The sequence below is a fragment of the Zootoca vivipara genome, chromosome 11 (genome assembly GCF_963506605.1).
Source record: "Zootoca vivipara chromosome 11, rZooViv1.1, whole genome shotgun sequence".
Lineage (NCBI taxonomy): Eukaryota > Metazoa > Chordata > Lepidosauria > Squamata > Lacertidae > Zootoca > Zootoca vivipara.
This window is the reverse complement of record NC_083286.1, coordinates 29136755-29160069: the sequence shown is the minus strand read 5'-3', so window position 1 is coordinate 29160069 and position 23315 is coordinate 29136755. Positions and strand designations below refer to the sequence as shown.

The 23315-nt window shown below is 42.0% G+C and overlaps 1 protein-coding gene across 1 annotated transcript in view; it reads left to right on the top strand.

Moving 5' to 3' along the window:
- The window catches only part of ADGRV1 (adhesion G protein-coupled receptor V1), a 251651-nt gene extending 229126 nt beyond the window's left edge, over window positions 1–22525 (top strand). Inside the window, exons 88-90 of the mRNA XM_035100245.2 lie at window positions 7871–8062; window positions 12402–12579; window positions 20287–22525. Of these exons, the coding sequence (XP_034956136.2) occupies window positions 7871–8062; window positions 12402–12579; window positions 20287–20405 (489 nt within the window). The 3' untranslated portion in view covers window positions 20406–22525. The remainder of the gene's footprint in view (window positions 1–7870; window positions 8063–12401; window positions 12580–20286) is intronic.
- Window positions 22526–23315: the final 790 nt, after the last annotated feature.

Here is a 23315-nt window from a genome sequence, read left to right as displayed (position 1 = left end):
CAACTAATCTATTGCAATTTTTGTAATGTAAATTATAATGTGGCAATGCTACAGTTTCTTTTTACCAGAGCAGATGGGTGAAAGCTAAGATGGTGGATATGTCTTTTTAAATGTTCACTTGATTCAAACTTGATTGATACAGAACCTTCGTAGAAATAGATCCACCCCCTCACTACCTAGAAATTGCCATTAGTCAGATAAAGGCTCCAAACGGAATGATTTATAAGCACTTTGTTAGGAAACTATTTTCTGGATTCTTCATGTGTGAGTATGGGTTTGCAACAAAAGAGTTGTGCAACAATTGGAGCTTACCACAACTAAAAGATCATTATGTGTTACTTATTTTGACTAAAATGTCAAGTGTTCCTTGTTTGCCTTGACAAAGGTCAGCTGGATTAAAAAAAGAAAGAAAGAAAGAGCTCCAAACCAGCTTGTACCATCAGTTTATTAGTGGTTTAAATCTTCACATTTGTTGTTTTGCTGTTGCCAAAGTGACATGGAAATTTTTCATTACTGAGGCATAAATGGCAGACTTAGAAGCACCTTGATTTTCTTCCCCTTTTATCCTCCTCTGCCTTTTTAAGCTAGGAGCCAATTGATACTGACCCTATTGTGTTATATATCTATATTTACGGTGTGTATAAAACCCCCCACTATATTTTATAAAATCACTTAAATTCCCTGTGGCTTGTAGGAGGTCTCAAATCATTAAGGTATTTCTGGAAAAGACAGAAAATTGAAATGGCACCACCATTTTATTAGTAAGTCCCCCACTTCCCCGCAAAATGTTGCATATCTCCCTTGCTCCCAGTAACAACTTCATTTCCTCCTCCCTTTTGGCACCCCCTGCAGCACACTCCAAATTCACTGGAAAAGTTTCCAGTACTGTTGTTTATGACAGGGTGGAAAACGTGGCCCAATCCTGCTCTAGAATTTGAGACCCTGTTGATTAGACTGCTGGACTTCGACTGGAAATCTGGATTCAAATCCTCATGAAACTTATTGAGTGGCCTTGGATCAGCTGCTATAACCTAATTCATAGGATTAAAGATGGAGCGCCTGTGGCTCTCCAAATGTGGCTGGATTCCAGCTCCCAATCAACCCCAGCCAGCATGGTCCAATGGTCAAGGCTGATGGGACATGTAGTCTAAGAATATCTGGAGGGCCATAGTTTTTCCATCCCTGCCTTTCACATTCCAAATGTGAGGAAGCCCTGGATCGAACAGAGACATGCACCTCATCCTGCATTTTGCAGGGGAAGGATCAGCATTATCTAGGAAATCCAGAAGATCTTGCATAATCAGAACTTTTAGTGATAAATGGTTTTGAAGTTGAGCTACTTGTTTGTCTAGTACTGTGTCTTGTAAAGAACCCCCCCCCCAGTGCTGCTATGAAACTCAGTGGTTTTCCAGATGATTGTGTAAAACATGTGGATTAATCGTCAAGCATCTCTTTGTAAAAATACTGCACCATGTGGACATATTTTAAAATATGGGATAGCTGAAGTACAAAGGCTTATGTACATGCAGGGCTGAACAGCAAAATCAGGTTAGCACTAAATGACAAATCAATCGTTTTGGATTACAGTGATATCCTAGACTATGCTTCCTAATGCCTCAGCTTATTGGATTTATGCACAAAGCAGGTGGCTTTTCCACAAAAGTTGCCAAAACCACCAGTTTGTTTATTTGCTTTTCATTAATGTTCTATAATACAAGAGATTGCTATATATGTCTTTGGTCTCAAGTAATTCTGTGACTAATTGAATCCAGTTTGTCTTTTCCAAGGAAAATAGGCCTTTCCTGCTTTGATTCTTGTATCCCTTTGCAAACAACATACACACGCATACACAAATATGCACACACATTTGCCAACGCATCCAGTTTTTTTCTGCCTTGTATTTGGAATGGCTTTGCTATCTTTAAGAAATGATGGATGAAATTCATATCAAATAATAGATTGACATCACAGTTAAAAACAGAATTCAGTGGCCAGGTTGCTTACCGGGGCAAGATGCTTTGAATGTATAATGCTCATCCTGGCCCGACTGCCCTGGCTGCCAATTAGTTTCCAGACCCAATTCAAAATGCTTGTTTTGACCTATAAAACTTCTCCCCATGTGAACCAACCTGGGAATGATCCTTACCTGCAACTGTAGAGAGCCTGTAGTGTGCTAAATGGCCCAATGGTCCAACTCTGTCTACAGCAACTTCCTAGTGGTGGCATTGAGTTGTATATTATGGCTGCTATATGGTGCAGTCACCATGCAGAATCTGTTTCAAAGAATCTCCATGTTGGTAGCCCCTTGGTAGCCCCTTGCTGACTGGCCTCTAGACCCGAAGAGCTGGAAGAAAGTACAGGAAGCATTATCTCCAAATTAGGTCCTTTCCCTACATTCCACTGATTTAATGCATATGAGGAACTTGCTTGCTTGCTTGTTGTAAAATTTATGTCCTGCCTGCCATTACATATAAAAGTGGCTTTCAACAAGCAAAATAAAGCAGTATAATAACATAACAATAAAAGAAATTGATATGCAGTGAAAGTGCAGACAATTAAAACACTACAGAGCAGATGGAAATAATTGAAACAACAACTGGAAAAATCCCACTGAAACATAACTGTCTTAAGTGGCAACATGAAAGCAGGCAACAGTGGGACTAAACACATCTTTCTGGGAAGGTGATTCCATAAATTGGGTGCCACCACTGAATAAGATGCTGCTTTATTCCCTCCAAGTGCGTGCCTCTCAGTGGTAGGACTGCAAGAAGGGTCTTAGAAGGTGAACAAAGGTCTTGAACAGAGTCATACGCAAATAAATGTAGTAGGCCACTGGAACGGCTTCCACTTGGGGGTGTGGTGACTTCATACAGGTGATGTAACACTAAAAAGATATGCACCTCATGGGGAATATCAATGCTAGTGATCCATGGCAATGTGTAGCATTGGTGTATAGAGATTCTCCACATGGCCAAGCCTGTTTTTGATGAGTGGGCCATTCAAACATAATGACACTACCATTATGTAATCATAAAGAAGCATTTTTAGCAGCCTTGCACTTAGGGGTCTGTGAGGAAAGAATAAGCTCTGAGGGACAACTTGTCTATGAAAGAACTGTAGCATTTCTTCCTTAAATTATCCCTTTCCTTTTACCGTTGGTCTTTAAAAAAAAGTTTCATTTGCAGCATTTTGCCAGTCAGCCAGAGAATGGTTTCCACAGTGACAGAACCCAAAATTGCTGTGGTTGTTCCACCTCCTCACATTCACATACACCTCAGATATGAAGGGTTTGTCTCATGCTGCTATTCTTGGTTCATACAGCTTTCAGAAAGGGCTGGTAATAACAGTAATATTTGCTACTGTAGGTTGCTGCTAAATGTACCGTAGGAGCAGCGGTGGTTGGTTGTGTGCAGTCAAAATAGCCCACTGAGTTCTAATTTTTGATGGCAGAATTAATAACTCAATCATTATTAATATTAAGAGTGCTTTAATTGAAATGTGCTGTAAATAACCAACTTGTGAGGTTACTTTTTAAAAAAGCAAATGTGGAATTGGGGAGGGGGATTATTTAACAAATGACCAAGATAGGGCAGAAGTTTAATCCTAGGTGTTTTTAGTTTACACCAGGGGTCAGCAAACTTTTTCAGCAGGGGGCCGGTCCACTGTCCCTTGGACCTTGTGGGGGGCCGGACTATATTTTTTTGGGGGGTGAACGAATTCCTATGCCTCACAAATAACCCAGAGATGCATTTTAAATAAAAGGACACATTCTACTCATGTAAAAACAAGCTGATTCCCGGACCGTCCACCATCCGGATTTAGAAGGCGATTGGGCCGGCCCCGGCCCCCGGGCCTTAGTTTGCCTACCCGTGTCTAGATACAACACAGCTATTCTTTTAGGCACATTTTCTCTTTAGGCATTCTAGTGCTTTGGACAAACAGGCTGATATAAAGCTATATTTTGCTCAGAATAAACCCATTAAAATTAACAAACTAAGTTAGGTGCATTAATTTCAATAGCAGCAAAAGAAACCATTCATGATGTGGAGGAAGGTTCATCTAAGTGGTATACTAAGGAATGCAGATACTTTAATGATGCTGAGGAAACAAATATTTTTATAAGCTTGCTATCAAAGTAACCTCGCAGCTTAGAACAGGAAACTAAATAATAACAAGCACGACAACAAGAATGAAATAGAAAATATCAGATTGAAAACTTGCTAATATCATTTTCCCGAAGAGATCATGAAACTTAGGCCTTGTCTGACTCTCTGACTCCCTGACCCTTTGCTGATGGAACAACTTGAGATAAATTACACCATTGCTCCCAGATAGCCATAAAAATATGTTGTTCCACTAGTCGCACTACATCAAAGAGAAGTCCAAGGTGAAGACATTTGCCTTCAGGCATGGAACTAGCTGGAAAGGAGAAAGGAAGAAGAACTGGCCCAAGATTTAAGCCTGGAAAGTAGCCTTTCATTTGCACATTCTCAGTATATCTTCAGCAGTTAGTTACACAGTGATTAAGTTCTTTTGCCCTGTCAAGGCCTGAAGTCAACCCATAAATTTGCTTAATCCCATCAAATTTTGACCTACATTTCAAGCACTGGCATGGTTAGATTAAGAGAGAAACCGTTGCTTTTGTCTTAACCAATTGATTGCCCCAGATCTTCCAAAAAGTGCACTCACTATTCTTTATTATGTGTCCTTTTGAATCATACTTGCTTAAGCAGCTTAGGGACCTTTGGGTTCTTCTGCATCTTGCCCTAATTAAAGGAGGGACACCATTTTTAAAAAAAATTCATTTTGCATTGAAAACTTGCCTTTCTATTGTGTCTGCACTTAAAAGTCCTTTCATTTAAAGCTTTCAAGCTTCTTAAACCCAAGAATCTGTACAAATTAAGTTGTGTGATCATAGCCATCTGCTTCACTCTTCAAAATGTGCTCCTCTTCCTCGCATGTGTTGCCTTTCTCTTCTGCATCATTTTGATCTTTGAGATGTGCACTCTTTGTTTGTGTATATTGTTTACTGAGAGTTTCTTAGCTCACTGATTGTCATATGCTTGGCCAATACAGTGGTACCTCGGGTTACAGACGCTTCAGGTTACAGACTCCGCTAACCCAGAAATAGTACCTCGGGTTAAGAACTTTGCTTCAGGATGAGAACAGAAATTACACAGTGGCGGCAGTGGGAGGCCCCATTAGCTAAAGTGGTACCTCAGGTTAAGAACAGTTTCGGGTTAAAAACGAATTAAGTTCTTAACCCAAGGTACCACTGTAAAATCATACTGGCTGGTAAGACCTGTTGGTAAAAACTGCAGCATCCTCAGTGTAGGTAGTTTCAGGTCAAGATGTGGAGCCAACAGAGAGCCTTGTTCTGCAGCACAAAAGTCAATTGAGCTGAGTGTTTGGTGTGAGGAATGGGGAGGAGTGTATGCAAATATGTATTAGAATAAGGTGTGTGTGTGTGTAAGAGAAAGAGGAATACAGCGGCATGCATGTGTATGTTTTGGTCCTGCCTGCTTCACTTTTGGTGCACCCACCACCAATACTATGCTTTATTGTTGCTTAAGAAATTTCTATATTGCTTTTTAGGGCAATCACCTCCCAAAGTGGAAATATGTGCAAATCTTGCAGTGGGAGGGGGAGGTCAAAAGGCAGGCTTCGATAGCATGCCCAATACTAGTATAATCATACACAATACTCACTTGAAAATCCCATTTCTGGGACTCTAATCAAAAGCTTTAGCACAGTGGCAAATAAGGCCTAGGACTTTGTCTCTAGTCACCACTATTTGTCCCAGTTTCTTAGAGTCCCTTCCCAATAAAGTTAGTTCAGGTGCAAGGATCTGCCCCACAACTTCTGCTGTGTAGACAGATGCGAATAATGTATTCATCTTCTTTGCAATCTCCTTTTACTCCCTTGTCATCCAAAGATCCAGCTGTATGCTGATATGCTCCTTCTAACTTACCGTATTGTGTTGTCCCTCTTTTTTTATCTTTTTAGTGATGTGCACCTCACATTCTTTCTTTGCATTCCTTTTTGCTGCTTGCAATTCTTTTGCCAAAGTTTCTGCTCCTTTTTATTCTCCTTATTTGGAGCTTCTGTTTTCAGAAGGAAACTGTGAGTGACAGAAACCTTTGCTGTTAGCCCTCCTCGACCATACTGGAATCTTCTTGGCTGTGGTGGTACCTTTCCTGATGCTGCATACACTTTCTAGCTGAGTCTTCTATTGTGCTTTTTAAGAACATCCCAAAAGACTGGAAATATTTGACTGCCTTCCCTTTCAAAAATTTTTTACAATTCCCCTCTGCTTATTTTGGGGTGACTGTGGCAGCTTAAAAGAGAATTAGAAATTCATAGGAAAACAGGCTTTCAATGGTTACTAGGCACGATGACTTTATGTTCCCTCCAGGTGTATGCCTCTGTATGCCAGTTGTTAAGAAACAGTTGAATGAGTCTTACTTGTGAGGCTTTGCATAGATATCTGCTGGGCCACTGTGGGAAACAGAATGCTGGACTAGACGAGCCTTTGGTCTCATCCAACAAACCTCACTCTGTGTCCTTATGTGCCATTGCTTTTAACATTGTGTGTGTGGACGCAGCTTTGTTGTATTGCTGTCTTGAGGGCATCTGTTGGAGAATGCTCATAGCCTCATTGGTAACAAGATGCACAATTTTCTGCCGACTATGTTCACACACATTTTGGCACGGTTTTGCAATGCACATTTTATCTCCCCACTCCCCTGGTTGAATGTCTCCATGTTTTCCTTGCTAGCTGTCATGTAGCCCTGTTTAACAAACAAACAGAAAGTGCCAGATTTGAGCCTGGTTCCTGCCTGTTGTTCCATGATGTGCATAAAACAAATAAATGAGCAATCTTTGTTCCCACAACAAGAGTACCTGCCCTGGAGCAGGACTGCATCCCCATCTCCTCCATTGCCCAATTGCCACCATGTATCTATTGATCTCACAGCAACAATGCTGGATCAGAGCAAGGAGGAGTGAGAAACAAAGCTGTTGTTGTTGCTCCGAAAAAATTGCCATCTGTACAAGCCCAAAGCTTGCCTGGTTTGAAAAACAAGCCCCGAAGCTGATCATGAATCAGACATGATTCTGGAGGAGAATTTAGAAAGCAGCTTTCTCTGCTTGACTTGAGAGAGCCTTGCAGAGAGCAAGCTGCTGCTGCTGGGAGGGAGGGGGTCTGTTTTAATAGTCCCACCTCCTCCTAGTAGACTGTTAGGAAATAATGGTAAGAGGAGATCTAGAGCGGGGTGGACAGAAGGTACATCAAAATCTGGTCCATCCAAGGCCTCTTTGCTCACTGTTATGATAAATTCAAATCTTTGTTGCCCCACTCTTGGCTTACCTTCAAAAATGAGTGGGTTTAAACAAGAAACACATAGTGCTTATTTCTCTCTAGAGAGAGTCCCTGGGGGCATCACCTTGCTGTTTTCTTTCATGGCAGTTATTTGTTTTGACACCTTCTCTTGTTTTTTGTTTTTAATGTACAGTATAATCATTTGAACTGTTGTCACTTCAGATTTTAGGGAAAATCTGCCGCTCTGCATAGAATCTTCTCAAGACACAAACCTTGTTCACATATGTTACACTGAACACATCTGCAAGTGTTTCTGTGAAAGAGTGTACACTTGTTGATTTGTACAGCTCAGCTCTTGAGTACACAAGTGCATACTGTACACTCATTGAACATCACATGTGAAGAACTGTACAGCTCAACAATTGGGTACATAAATTGTACATCATTGAACTCAACATATGAATACCATGTGTTCCTTAATGTATTTAAAGCAGTCTCGTGTCATACTTGGAAGTTTACTTTACACACACCCCACTCCTTTCTTTCCAGGGTCTTTATGTCTTCGTGGTGTATTTTATTCTGCACAACCAGCTCTGTTGCCCTGTGAAGGCAAGTTACACAGTTGAAATGAATGGGCATACAAGTCCAGGTTCTGCGTTCTTCACTCATGGTAGTGGCATGCCTCCAGCAGGAGCAGAGATCAGCAAATCTACTCAGAACCTAATTGCTGCTATGGAAGAGGTACTTGCATTACTTTACCTAAGCATACTAAGAAAAAATATACTGGGTGGAATGGAATCCAATGTAGTGCTATGCAAATCAATCAATGCACAAATTTCTGCTTGCGCAACAGAATGTTCCCACTTGGCCACCCAAATCTGTTAAAGTGGTTCTAACAACCCTCTGGAGCAGATTTGTGGGGGGAATACAGAGTGGGTGGAGGAGGAAGAAAAGTGGGAATTGTTATTTTTTATTCTATTTATTTATAAAAAATATTTGTACGGCCCTGTTTCATAAAGATAGATCAAAGCAGTTTGCAGCAATGGAAACACAGAACCTTACAATAAAAACCATGCAAAAGTTAAAAACAGACATCAAGTAACCATTGTGGAAAGACAAATTCTTATTTTCCTGCATAGGCCTTGCAGAACAGAAGAGCTTTCAGCAGGCGTTTAAAAGTTGGCATAGAAGGTGTCTGATGGTGCAACTCATTAGCAGAACACCACCCACTAAGTAAATGTATCAAGAAACCCTGAAATGCAAATATAAGCTTGTGTGATCCAGTAGATACAATTTAGTGGCTCTCAGAAATTTGTGTTCAATTCTCAACTGTGCCTCAGCTTCATTGCGTAGGCTTGAGAGGTTCAGAACCTCTCTGTCTCAGTTCCCTACCTGAAATTGTTGCGAGGGCACATGTGTTGAAAATTGCAAAGCACTTTATTTGCAGTGTGATTCTTTACATGTTCAGAAGCAAGACCTGCTTAGTTTGATGGGGCATGCAACCAGGTAAGTGAATATAGGATTGCAGCCGCGTTTAAGCCCTAATTGGGCACCTGAGCAACACATGCCAGAGATGTGTGTGTGGCAGTGTGTAGGGGTGCATGCGCTGGCCCCACTCCCAATGTCTTCTCCCCACTTCACTCTTCCGAACTTCCCAACTTGAGGAAGAAGTTGTCTGAAGGGGGCTGCTGATCACATCTGAACAAACACAGAAGCTCTGCACACCTTTAGGTTCAACATGTGGAGGCTTCTTGTGGAAACATGGGTTGATGGGAGAAGAGGGTTGCATGTGCAACTGTGCTGCCTATTTATTTATTTATTAGTTATCTAAAAGGTCTCCAAGCAACTGATATTTAAAAACATACTCATAAATACGTTATACTATGGGGAGGGGGAAATCTAGTGAAGCATTAAGTTTCATGCAACTTGCAAAAAACCCCAAACCCATTCATCCTGCCGGAACAATAGCAGCGATAGAAAGCTTTGGCAGTGCACTAACAATATTATACTTTTTTTGCATATAATATTAAACATTTTTCAATATAGAAGATATCATACATCCACAAATACAGCACGCTCACTTAATTTAGTAGTGGAGAAATTAATATACAGCACTGCACATCAAATACAGATTATAAGCTGTACATATAACATGATGGTAACCATGTCCAAAGTGGGCTCTATTTAAAGTTACATATTTATAGAATGTTTTCATCAAGGAAAAGTTCTCAAAGAGAAAGATTGATTGCCTATCCTTCATGCTAAGGTCTCAGGACATGTTACAGCATCAGAACACAATGTTGGAAACAATTTAAAGCAACTTACAACCATAAAATAGAATATAAATGAACACAGTACAGAAGGAGACTAATAGTACTAGCTACCCTTGACAACTGTATTGCAATAACTGGGCACACAGATTAGTGAAAGCCTGATGAAGCAGCAAGGCTTTTTCTACTAGTCAGCTAAAAACTCCCGGGGAGTAGGCCTGTTGGATTTCTCCAGGGGCGGTGGGAATTCCGTAACACTGGCGCCACCATTATCTTAGAGGATAAGGTCATGCCGACAGTGGTATCACCTGGAGCAATGACTCTGCTTGATCTTAACTCACAAGACGTGAGAGAAGGAGAAACAGAAGAAGACACTCCCTAAGATATCCTGAATGCAGGCTGTTTTAGAGCTCTGACAGTCTACAGCGGCACCTTGAATTTGCCTTGGAAAAGACACTGGCAAATGGTACAGGTTAAAAAGAAAAAGAAAAAAAGATATTGCCATGCACATCACTTCTAGCTCCACTTCTGCATTTCAAAGTTGTTGATATTTCTGGGGGATTTTCAGAGCCAGTGCCACATTACAGTAGCCAATCAGAACTATGCCAATTTTTCTCAAAGACATTTTTTCCTGATATTTCTCAAATATATTTTTTTCATTCTAGAAAATAAAGGCCTCTTTGGGGGAAAAATATTATTATTTTGTATGTAGTGGCTGCTACCCTCCATAATGCCCCAGAATGGTTCAGGGAATTTCAGAATATGCAAAATGACAGCCAGGTTTCTTGCAGCAGCAAAAGAGAATCAAAGAGAGAAAAACCTTAGGAAAAAAGTCAGCTCCACTACTGATTGAGAGTTCCACCTTCAAGAAACTATTGGAGAATTTCACCTACCCCCACAAGAAATGTGGTGAAAAGGTCCCTCCAATTTATCTGCTCACAGATTGGGTGGAGGATTTTGAAAGGCCATCTACCTGCAGCGAAGTGAAGAAGTTCTGCCCGGACACTGAGGTCCAGCTCCGAGGGCCTTCTCGTGGTTCCCTCGTTGCGAGAAGCCAAGTTGCAGGGAACCAGGCAGAGGGCCTTCTCGGTAGTGGCACCCACCCTATGGAATGCCCTCCCACTAGAGGTCAAAGAGAACAACAATTACCAGACCTTTAGAAGGCATCTCAAGGCAGCCCTGTTTAGGGAAGCTTTTAATGTTTGATGGATTTCTGTATTTTAGTGTTTTGTTGGAAGCCGCCCGGAGTGACTGGGGGAACTCGGCCAGATGGGCGGGGTATAAATAAATTATTATTATTATTATTATTATTATTATTATTATTATTGGCAGTATTATAACCAATGCAGCAATCCTCAATCTTAAGAAGCCAGCAGAATTTAGGCTAGCAGAATTTGCACAGGCCTAAGTTACCCTTATTTCGAACTCCTTTCAGGAGCCTCTGGGAGGGGCTACTGAGCTGGCAGGTAAGTGTGTGCTCACGTTTTCAGGTTTGGGCCCTAGATTGCATAAGCAAGCTATACAGAATTTGGAATAGGTATATGTCTGTCCTTGTCCTGTTCTTCCACGCTCCTGGAATACCCCTTTTTGGGGGACATATTCTGGATTAAGTTTCCAGCTGAGCCAGTGGAGCCACAGCTAAGCAAGGGGGGGGGGTAACACAACCATCGGGCTGGCTAAGCCCTGGATCCTCTGGGAAAAGCCCAAGATCCACGCAATCCAAACTCACCTCGGCACATCCTGGGTTTGAACTGCAATGTAGTAAGTCCTTAGTCTCTACAAACAGTCCCAGCCACTGAATTAACTAGCCAAAGGTAACGTAATGTGTTGCTGACATCATCCATCAGCTGAGCGCCTAAAAGCAATGTTGGAATTCAGGAGCACTTCTTAATTGAAATTGCCATATAAAATGATGAATGTTCCTTTTGCTTGCATCCTGACCTTCCTCAGCAGAGGGTTAATCCTTTTCCTATGTTGTAAGCCCCATTGGAGGGTGGGGGGGGGACAGGTACAAACCTGCATTTTTTCTCCAACAGGCAGTTCAATCAAAGATAATGTTTTGGTTGGCTCTGTGTTAGCTTCACAGTTCAGCAGGGATTTGAACTTCACATAGCCAAGTCCAAACCTAACTGCTGTGCAACGTGGTCTGTCTAGTAGTAATAGTAGCTTGGACAAAAGTTGGATTTCTTTTTCATTAAAACATTTATTCATACCTGGGCTTAGTGTGCTCAAGGCAGCTAGTACCGGTAATAGCACACACACACACACACACACACACACACACAGAGAGAGAGAGAGAGAGAGAGAGAGAGAGAGAGAGAGAGAGAGAGAGAGAGTTGTAAAGGGTGGAACTGAACATTTTGCTGTTCCAAAGGCTTTCCAGATAGAACAGTCTCTCCTCCCCCTGTGAGCTGTGGATGGGGGTGGGCCTCCTCCTGACCCTCTCAAAGCCAACTTGGGGGGGGGGCATGGTGTCAGCAGGGAGAAAGGGAAGAAATCCCCATTGCAGAAGCCCCTGCACATGTCTTCTGCTGACAGGGTTTGTTAGTGATCCTGTCCAAAGTATTTAAAATGACCATAGTCCATTAAAGGCAGCCAAAAACCTCTAAAATATCAGAGAGGAAATAAAAATTACAATCTATCAAAAATCATTTAGCCAGTTTCATTTTAAAAAAAAACCTTCAATGTTTTAACTATCCAATGTAAGTTCCCTATCCCGGCTCTAGTCATACCACTAGAAGATTGAGGGACGCCTGCAAATTATAATGCTGAGAGTAATCCTCTGCCTCTTTCTCAATGTTTTTCCAAAGATGCCTGCAGACTGGGAGAGGGCATCCCTAAGGCCAGGCAGCCAGGCCAGTGCTGCCTTTAAGCAAAGCCCACAGAATGGCAGTGCCTACGCAACTCCGGGAGGGTTCAGCAGCAGCTCCTTAGTGGCTGATGAAGAATCACAAGAGTTTGATGATCTAATATTTGCTTTAAAAACTGGTAAGTGCAATCTCTCTTCTTTTTAGAAGCCCACATGTTTATGCTTTGGAATGCAACTGGTTTTTCTAAAGATCAAGTGTACTCTTTGCTAATGCATTATGTCTGGCAAATCAAATTAGAGCCGGGGGGGGGGGGGTATTTTAGCACAAATGCTTATTTTCTGTGCTAAAGTTAATATGCAGATTATTTTTAAAGACCTCAAAAAACAAACTGAATGAAAAAGCATTAAGCTTTTTGTTTTCATTCTGTGCGAGTCAGGACACTAAGCTAGTCTGGAATGATTTTCTCAAGTGCTCAAGGTAAACTTTAGCATGTATGAAAGAACTTGTGTTCTTAAGGCAATGGTTCTTGTAGCAGTGCCCCCAAATTTCCTGCACTAATGCCCTCAGGTTCATTGTTGTTTGCATTTGTGTGGAAGAAGTTGTACAGGAACCAAAGCACCACCAAGGGGAATAAATATATTTGAAGCAGAAGATCAATCATGTGGGTCAATTCTGGACAGACAGTTCAAAGGTTACAGGGTCCAGGCAGCTCCTAAAAAAGTGAGAGGAGCAGTTAAGTAGCATGAGGCCACAGCTGAAGGAGGCCATGGAACAGTCCAAGGCAGTTAAATCTAAGTGGGATCCAAAAGTGATGTGCAGGGGGTGGCTGCAGGCAGAAAGAGAAAGTTAGAGAGAGAGGATGGGCCAGGAACAATCAGAATGAGTGAGGGTGAAGCCAAGGAAGGAGCTGGTGGGGCTGCTTGGATACCCAGGAGGCACATAGACTGCTAAAGTAGACCTCACAATTGCTTGCCATTGATTCAATCAGGCCAACTCCAAAAGGGCTGTTGTGAAGGTGATTGCAGCAATTTCGTTTAGCATGGTACTTCCAGTTTGTACATTACCTTCTCCACCTGAATGTAGGCAAGAGAAAGTTCGTGTATGTATAGGTCAGCCCGAGTTGCTGCACCTTTATATTAAACTGTTGTAGCCCTGGGGAAAGAAAGGGGTCTAACAAAACTTCACTGAGGAGAGGATCTTTATCTGTTGTAATGCAGATGTTTAACCAACATAGTAGAATTTGCCCATGTGAAGACCACCTGGTGGAAACGCTTACACATTTGTTATTGTTTAGTCATTTAGTCGTGTCTGACTCTTTGTGACCCTATGGACCAGAGCACGCCAGGCACTCCTGTCTTCCACTGCCTTGCGCAGTTTGGTCAGACACATGTTGGTAGCTTCGAGAACACTGTCCAGCCATCTCGTCCTCTGTCGTCCTAGTGCCCTCAGTCTTTCCCAAAACCAGGGTCTTTTCCAGGGAGTCTTCTCTTCTCATGAGCTGGCCAAAGTATTGGAGCCTCAGCTTCACGATCTGTCCTTCCAGTGAGCACTCAGGGCCGATTTCCTTCAGAATGGACAGGTTTGATCTACTTGCAGTCCATGGGACTCTCAAGGGTCTCCTCCAGCACCATAATTCAAAAGCATCAATTCTTCGGCGATCATCCTTCCTTATGGTCCAGCTCTCATTGGACCATAAAGCTCTCACTCTCATATCTTACACATATGGTTCTTAAATGTAAACTATATGCTGATCTCCGCCAGCAATTCCTATATCAACTCTGGATCCCCAAATGGAAACCAGAGTTGGAGGTCATACATTTTCTATTACTGGGGAATGATCAGGAGCTCACCAAGTTAGTGGCTAAATATCTTTATTTGTTTTTTTTTGTCGGCGAAACACATTGCAGACGTCTGATCTCCCTGGAGACCTAGAGATGTGACGATAGACTGCTTTGCCTCTTTTCTTTTGGCAAATGTTTTGTGCCACTGGGGAGGTGGTAATTCTGTATTGATTTGTTATGGATGTTTGTATGTGATGCCAATAAAAGGTTTGTTGATGATGATGTATAGGTCAGTCATATCAGCTAAAAATCATTGTTAGTCCCAAAGTGTTCCCATCTGAGGAGGAGAAGTCCTGCTCAACACCTTGTCAGGGGCACCTACAAGGAGGTGCTAGTAGACCCTCAAAAATGAAAAGAAAAGCAGTTTCTGTACACCCTGTTGAATAAGCTGGGATTAAGACATGTACAAAAGCTTTATTCCTATGTGACTCTTGTACAGTGGACCCTCAGGTTACTTTACCTTCAGGTAACGTAACTTTCGGGGTTGTGAACATGGCAAACCCGGAAGTGTATACTTCTGGGTTTCGCTGCGCACGCATTCACAAAAGCACTCTATTGCGCTGCGCGCATGTGCAGAAGCAACACCTCATGTTGTGGACTTTTCGGGGTACGTACAGACCCCCGGAACAAATTAAGTTTGTATCTGGGGGGGTCCACTGTATAGGGCGATGCTGCATTGAACTGGGAGCTGGGCTGCACTTTTAGGCCTGCCTGCAACTTCATCCACAACTGAATGTGGCATGTGGTTGTCAGTAAAGAAACCCCAATGTGCAAGCTCCTGCTCATGTGTAGGGACTCCACATGATTGGGATGTCAGAGTCAACTAAAAGTACAGCCCAACTCTTGATTCCATGGTACACTCCCCCCCCCCCAACACACAAGTGATATATGAATAAGGCTAGAGAATGCAGGTGATGCTAGTAACTTATAAATGATGTTGGGCACAACATGAAAGATGTGGAGAGAGCAAGGTGAGATCTAATACTGAATAGCCAAAGTATTGGAATTGGAGTATTGGAATTAGCTTATTGATCCATTCAGGCAGCAGTTGCCACTGCAGGCACCTTGCTGGGTCTGCTAATGAAGCGCTCTCTATAGTTATATTTATTTATATGTATATAAATATGTTTATTTATGTGTATATACACACACACACACACGTGTGTGTGTGTGTGTGTGTGTGTGTGTGTGTGTGTTATTGGTTATATATATGTGTGTTATTGGTTATTACAAATAACATGAAACAATACAAATAACAAATAATGGATATTGGTCACCAGGTACAATGCAAAATACAGTCGTGATATGTATAAGATATGGTATATATAATATATATATAAGACAGAAAATAATTGCACCACAAAAGATGTATGAGTTCCATCTAGGTCCCTCTGTATTACAGTTAATAAAAGAAATAAATATAAACCAATTATTATTTCTCCAATCTTCACTCTACAGCTTTATGTAAGTTCATCAGTCAAAGTCAAGTACTATGCCCTGTCATACCACTTGCGGACAGTACATCACCCTGTGCCTCTCCAATGTAAGCCCAGGTCCATGCATGCTGCCACAAGGAGGTGTTTTGTCAGATTCTTTCAAGGGAGATCCTTGTTGCACCTTCTAAATAAGGATTTATTTCAACGTCTCTGTGAAGGAGATCACTAAGGATTATAATAACTGCATTCCAAAATGTCTGTGCTTCTGGAATCTCCCACCAGAGAGGGATCCATGCACCAAGATTTTGACATCTTCTTAAACAAATGGGTGATAAGGAATTCTTAATATAATGAGGTCTTACAGATGTCCAGTGCCATTGATGCACAGATTTTAACATGGATTCCTTCATTTTAATGGATATAGGCTTAAAGAGCGGTGCACATCACAAAGCTGTCCATTCTCCATCAGAAATAAAATGGTTATCACACAGAAAAGAAAAGAAAAAAGAAATAGTCCCCTGAATATGAGCTTCTCACAATTGTTTGAGCCCTCCCTAAATTGATAATCTAATAACATTGTGTAGATCTCTGCAACCACCTCTTTCATACTCCTTGAGCTAGTCTCACAAACCCTTTCAAACATAGTGAGGGACCATGATAAACTCAGTGCATTTTTGATTAGCACTCAAGTTCAAAGCAGGAAGCAAAGTAAGCTTCAGATCCCAGAGTTTCCGCTTTGGGACTGCAAGATGGGCAGAGCTGATAAAGAAACTGGGCTAACAAAATTAGCAAGGGAATATGAAGCACAAACCTCATAATTATTGTTGGAAACACACAGGCCAAGGAATCTACTTTCCCAGGATTAAATCATGAAATAGACCTATGAGGACTAATGTGCTTTAATCTGATAACAAATTGGTCGCATTGAACTCTTAGCCTTCTGCAATAGTTTTCTTAGCAGCTGTGCATTGAAATATTTTAGGTTGTTGCTTCGCTGTTTGATGACCTGTTTGTGTTCAAACACAATGTTGATACTATTATATTTAAGAACCAGTTTTTAAATATTGGGTTTTAAAAAATAAATAAAATAAAGGACACCCTAAACATGTTAAAGGTTCAGATCCTGCAGATGTAGCAATTGCAATTTGATATTTAAGCACATCATAAGCATGCTTAGCACTGTGGTATAAAATGAGCCATGCCAGGCTATTCCATTTGGCCTTGGGCTGTGCTTTTTGATGGTGGCTAACAGCAATTAATTCTGGATTTCATAGCAGGACACTTCTGAAACACCCTGTATATAAAGGAAGTTACTTTTTAATAAACCTTGATCAGGAGTTCAATTATGGTTCTACATAAAGCTCCTATACTTTTCTTTAATAGATTATCTGGAAGCTCTGGGTCCCTCAAACTGTGTAAGCCTTCTTATTAAAACAGCCTTTTACTGGAGTAGATGTTCTTTGTCATCTTACTGAAATGCCTTTTCCTTCTTGACTCCAAAAGCAGCTAGCTTTAGCATATTAGTCCCACTGTGACCTTTTCTGTAGCCTTATTTTAGATACCAATTTCATTTCATTTCTCTGAACTGAGCACTTCCTTTTAAAAAGAAAGTGAAAAGGCAGCATCTGAGAGTCAAAAATGCCATGGAATCTGAGGCCAACAGGCTTCTGGAGCACCCCAAAATGTAACTTTACAGAAATGATGGCTATTTACAAGAACTGCCACATCTAGACTAAGCTTGATTTAAGAGTTGCCTTTCTCCAAGATGTCTGAACACTCCCCTGTTTTCTACCCCAGAGAGCACAATCACCTCTTCTTATGATCCTGCATATAAGTCTGGGTGTTTCTTGCCTCTTTAAAACTTTTTCGTCTATCTTGTTTTAAGGCTTTTCCTCTAACTGATTCCAAGTACTGTAGTGGCTTAGTCACAGAATTATAGAATTGTAGAGTTGGAAGGAAGCCCAAAAGGTCATCCAGCGCAACCCCCTACAATGCAGGAATCACAGCCAAAGCATCCATGACAGATGACCACCTGACCTCTGTTTAAAAAACCTCCAGCGAAGAAGAGTCCACCACCTTCTGATGGAGTCCGTTCCACTGCTGAATGGTTCTTGCCCTCAGAAAGTTCTTTCTAAGGTTTAGTCAGAATCTCCTTTCATTTGAAGGTTGGTTCAGGTTATCCCCTTTGGAGCAGCACAGTTGTATCTGCTTTTGGAAACCAGCCATTCACTCTCTCAGAGCCTCTTCACCACCTCCCATGTCTCCTCTGCTCCTAAAAGGTTTTTCTTTGAAGAGTATAGCAAATAGTGTCACTACTTGATCATCCCTGGAGGAAAAAAGAGAGATGAGTATTGCTGGGCAGCAGAAAGTCCTGTTTGGAATGAAATCCCTGCCAGTTTCCCATCTGATTTGCATTTCACAAATTATTTTCTAAATGAAAACCTGGTAACACTTAGTCTCCTGAAAGCATTGCATCGGCAGGACTCAGTGAGCCAGATTTATTGCAAGGACAACACCTTTGAAGACAGTGAATTGGCAGCAGGAATGATTCTGCCCAGTCCATCGTACCTCTGTAGCCCTTGGTCATTTGTAACTGGTTTTGCTGGAAAGTAATGCCTGGCATTAATCCCTTTTAGCATTACCATGTTTAATTATGCTTGCACGCACTTCTGAATAAATATGGATTGCAAGTCTTGAAATGCCCAAATAGGGGTTGGGCAATTTTTTAAAAGCTGTATTTGCTTTTCCTGACACCAGAGCACCGAGTGTTCTAGGCAGCAGTAATCTGTCTGTGCCACTTGCAGAAGAAATGGCAAAGAGAGGAAGCTGAGTTGTTCTACCTGCTTTTGGTTGTTGTCATTCATGAAGAATTCAAGTGCTGTTGAAGCTGCGTCCACCATCATCCTAATGGGACTTGCCCTCAGAAATCCCTCCCTGTAGAGAAACTTCCTAGAGCCATGAACCTAGCAAACCAATCCTCATCTTGATGTAATGCTGGTGGGAGGAATCCTTCAGCTACTGCTGGCCTGGGCCAAGCTTTGTCATCTGGGAAATCCCTATTGCCATTGTTCACACACTGAGGTCCTGTTCTTCATTCAGGTGTTTTCCTTGCAGGAACAAAAGTCCATTAGGGCAGAGAGGGTGAGGAGTTTTGGACGAAGCAGTAGGAGCAACTGGAGGAACTTAAACCCCTTTCAGATTGGGAAAGTTGCCTGCACATTATGTGTGACCTGCTCTTTAAAGGCTAGAGGGCTCCAAGAAGATTCAACAAGAGGGAGGAACAAAGGTCCCAGGCTGCACAAGGAAATAAACAGAAGAGTGCTGTTTTCCACCTCAAAATCAAACCCTTAAACAAAAATAATATTTACCAAGCTAGGAGAAGCAGTGGAATTTCCCTTGTAGGATTTTTTGGGCTGCTAACACCCTGCAACAAGAGAAACTAGTTAAGAGTATTTTCCACCACAAACATGTATTATTTTCATCTTTGCTTATCTGTTAAGGAACCATGGGAACTGGAATCTTGCAAAGGGGTTATGGCCCTAACAAACAGTTTTGAAATATCTTCACAAAGCTGCAGTCCACAGGGCTCTTAGTGGCAAGCCGTGCTAGTTAATCCAGTTACAAACTAGTTTAAATTTGTACTTCAATCAAGCACCGTTTTAGGATCCTGTCACTTCACCTCTGTTTTGTGTTTTCAAGGACATGGGTAATTCTGTTTGTGTACATTCACATACACCCTCAGCACAAGTCCTAAAAACATCACTGAGGCAATACCGCAGCTGTACAGAGTTATATATGCAAGGCCAAAGAACCTTCTGTTATCTATAATTGCAGTATATAGAAACAACAATCCAAGGAGGGGGAGGGATGGGGAAGAAGGAAAGAAAAGACCGCAAGGGTACACAATAAGCATTTAATTTATTAATGGCCCACAGTGTTTTGAGTTGACGGGACCTTCAGAAACCACTGAATTCATCTCATCAGTGGTCAGCATAAGATTCTTGCCTGCCACAGCAGCAAACCATATATATTGCTTTAGCCAGTGGTGGACTTAGGTATTATGGTGCCCTGTGCAAGGCCAAAATTTGGCGCCCCCTCCCCCTGTCCTCACACTGCCTTCCCAAGGGCAGGCAAGGATGCACCCGACTTTGGGAAAGAGGTGCAAGGGCTCTGTCAGGGACCAAGAGCTCTGTCACCTCCTTCCAAATGCTAAAAAGGCTTGGGAAGGAGACAGGAGGACTCTGGGAACCTGTCAGTGCCTTATCTTCCTTCCCAAAGCCCAGAGCCTCACTTTGATCAGGCACCCCTTCAGCTCAGCGCCCAGAGCATGCACATTGCTTGCACAGCCCTAAATCTGCCCCTGCTTTAGCTGACCCTTGAGGAGCTGGGACGCAGGGGTCGAAATACACTGGACATAAATACGCCGGGCTATAAATTGTTTCTAGCACAGCTTCGAGGTCTATTCTTTCTTTTGCACAAAAATCCAAGAGAAGCTATATTTGTAGCAGAATAATAAAAGAACAGAGCAGGTTTGCTTTCTGCGGGATACACTGCCCTTTTCTAATGTCCGAGCCTCCCAAATGTTATCATCCTTTCTCTTCCTTTCAGGTGCAGGCCTCAACATCAGTGACACCGAGTCCTGCCACGGCAGCCAGGATGGAGGCACGATGGTTAGTTCCCAGATTGTAGAGCTTAGAAGAATACCCATAGCGGACACTCATCTCTAGTTCCTACGTCATTTTTATTACTCCAATCTCCATGTTTTTGTAACTCTATTTTTTTTCTTTTGCACTAAACCAACAAACCAACAGACCCAACAGCTACACACAGCTGTGTACTAGAATGCTGTGAATTATAAATGGACAATTAACAGAAATGATTTTCGTGGTTGTTTGTAAAAGGGAGGGCTGTAAATTTTTACAGGGGCTGAGCTCCTGGCTCGGGTTTGAACCCATTAATTTAGATGCACAAGTGTAGCCTAATTTTTTTAAATAAAAACTAACCTGTATGTGCATGGGTGTTCTAATAAAAATTGATAGAGTCCATTTGATAGAGACATGTGTGTGTGGCTGATCAGTCTACCAAAGGTATTGCATCTGTAGAGCCGCTGATTATTTTAATGCCATGAATCCTTTTTTCTTTCTTTTTTTGTATGTTCTGTTTTAACCTTTTCCTGCCCTACAAGAGTATCATTCCTCCTCTCAAAGAAGGTAAAACATAATCTTACACTGAAGAATCTGCCTGCGGATTATTAGAAAACATATTTCTGTTGCCAGCCTGGCCCTCACCAGTAATATCCCCTGTAGTGTCTGCAAAAGGTCTCAGTTATTATCCCTTAAAAATCCACAATGCATTTGTATTTTCACTTGATTGCCATTCTGTACACTTAAACATGCCCACATTTCTTTGGATACCAGGGCTGGACACCCTCCCTTCCATTCCAGAGAACTTCTCCCTTTGAGCAGTTACTATAATGGCAGATGAAGGTGTCTTTTTCCATTGATGGCTGGACATGCCTGCACCATTGTATGTTCCTGGCTCTTTTTCTGATCCTTTTTAGATGTGGCAGCCACTTTGTGTTACACCACATCCTCTACAGCCACCATTCTGTTATTCTATGCCAAGCATCGCCAAATTGTGGCCCTCCAGATGTTTTGGCCTACAACTCCCATGATCCCTAGCTAACAGGACCAGTGGTCGGGGAAGATGGGAATTGTAATCCAAAACATCTGGAGGCCGAAGTTTGGGGATGCCTGTTCCCTCACAGCCGCTATTTTCTGATTGGCACCCACAAAACTTTCTGCAAATTCCACATTGTCCACTGGCCCCCAAATGTTGGTGACCCCCTGGTGTATGGGCTGTTTTCTTTTACTTGTTTTCTTTTAATTATTGTTTAACATCAGAGTCTTCAGGTATGACCCAGTTCAGCTTTGAATAGCTTGCAACAGAGAAGAATACAGAGCCCATTTTAGGCAATTCTAGAGATAACACATACACCTAGGGGGTGGGAAACATACCTGACCCCCTCGACCAATGCATATTCATTATGGCTGAGGAGAGCCTCTTGCAAGTATTCTTTTCAGATTCTCTAATGAACATAAATAGATCAGGGTTGGAGCCTGCCACCCCATCTCCCAATATGCATTCATTATTTCCAAAAGCAAATGTCTGAAGAAAATGACTATAAAGAGCATTTATCAGCTATAACTTAGCACACTGATCAGGTATGGAAGTGTACAGTAATACCTTGGTTGTTGAATGGCTTGGCTCCCGTACAAATCAGCTCCCGAATGCCACAAACCTGGAAGTTTTGTGTTTCGGTTTGTGAATGTTTTTTGGAAGCCAAACATCCAACACGGCTTCCGATTGAGTGCAGGAAGCTCCTGCAGCCAATTGGAAGCTGTGCCTTGGCTTCTGAATGGTTCCAGGAGTCGAACGGACTCTTGGAATGGATTTAAGTTTGACAACTAAGGTACCACTGTAATGCAATTATCCTCCACCGCTTGGGAACAAATGCTACAGATAATTCATTTAGCAAGTTTATTAGATGTCCACTGCAGTTTATTAGATGTCCACCGCACAATTGCGCTCATTTCACACGCTAGCAAGGTTATGCTTAAAATTCTACAAGGCAGGCTTAGGCAGTATGTAGACCGAGAACTCCCAGAAGTGCAAGCTGGATTTCGAAGGGGCAGAGGAACCAGAGACCAAATAGCAAACATGCGCTGGATTATGGAGAAAGCTAGAGAGTTCCAGAAAAACGTCTACTTCTGCTTCATTGACTATGCAAAAGCCTTTGACTGTGTCGACCACAGCAAACTATGGCAAGTTCTTAAAGAAATGGGAGTGCCTGATCACCTCATCTGTCTCCTGAGAAATCTCTATGTGGGACAAGAAGCTACAGTTAGAACTGGATATGGAACAACTGATTGGTTCAAAATTGGGAAAGGAGTACGACAAGGTTGTATATTGTCTCCCTGCTTATTTAACTTATATGCAAAAATCATCATGCGAAAGGCTGGACTAGATGAATCCCAAGCAGGAATTAAGATTGCCGGAAGAAATATCAACAACCTCAGATATGCAGATGACACAACCTTGATGGCAGAAAGCGAGGAGGAATTAAAGAACCTTTTAATGAGGGTGAAAGAGGAGAGCGCAAAATATGGTCTGAAGCTCAACATAAAAAAAACCAAGATCATGGCCACTGGTCCCATCACCTCCTGGCAAATAGAAGGGGAAGAAATGGAGGCAGTGAGAGATTTTACTTTCTTGGGCTCCTTGATCACTGCAGATGGTGACAGCAGTCACGAAATTAAAAGACGCCTGCTTCTTGGGAGAAAAACAATGACAAACCTAGACAGCATCTTAAAAAGCAGAGACATCACCTTGCCTACAAAGGTCCGTATAGTTAAAGCTATGGTTTTCCCAGTAGTGATGTATGGAAGTGAGAGCTGGACCATAAAGAAGGCTGATCGCTGAAGAATTGATGCTTTTGAATTATGGTGCTGGAGGAGACTCTTGAGAGTCCCATGGACTGCAAGAAGATCAAACCTATCCATTCTGAAGGAAATCAGCCCTGAGTGCTCACTGGAAGGACAGATCGTGAAGCTGAGGCTCCAATACTTTGGCCACCT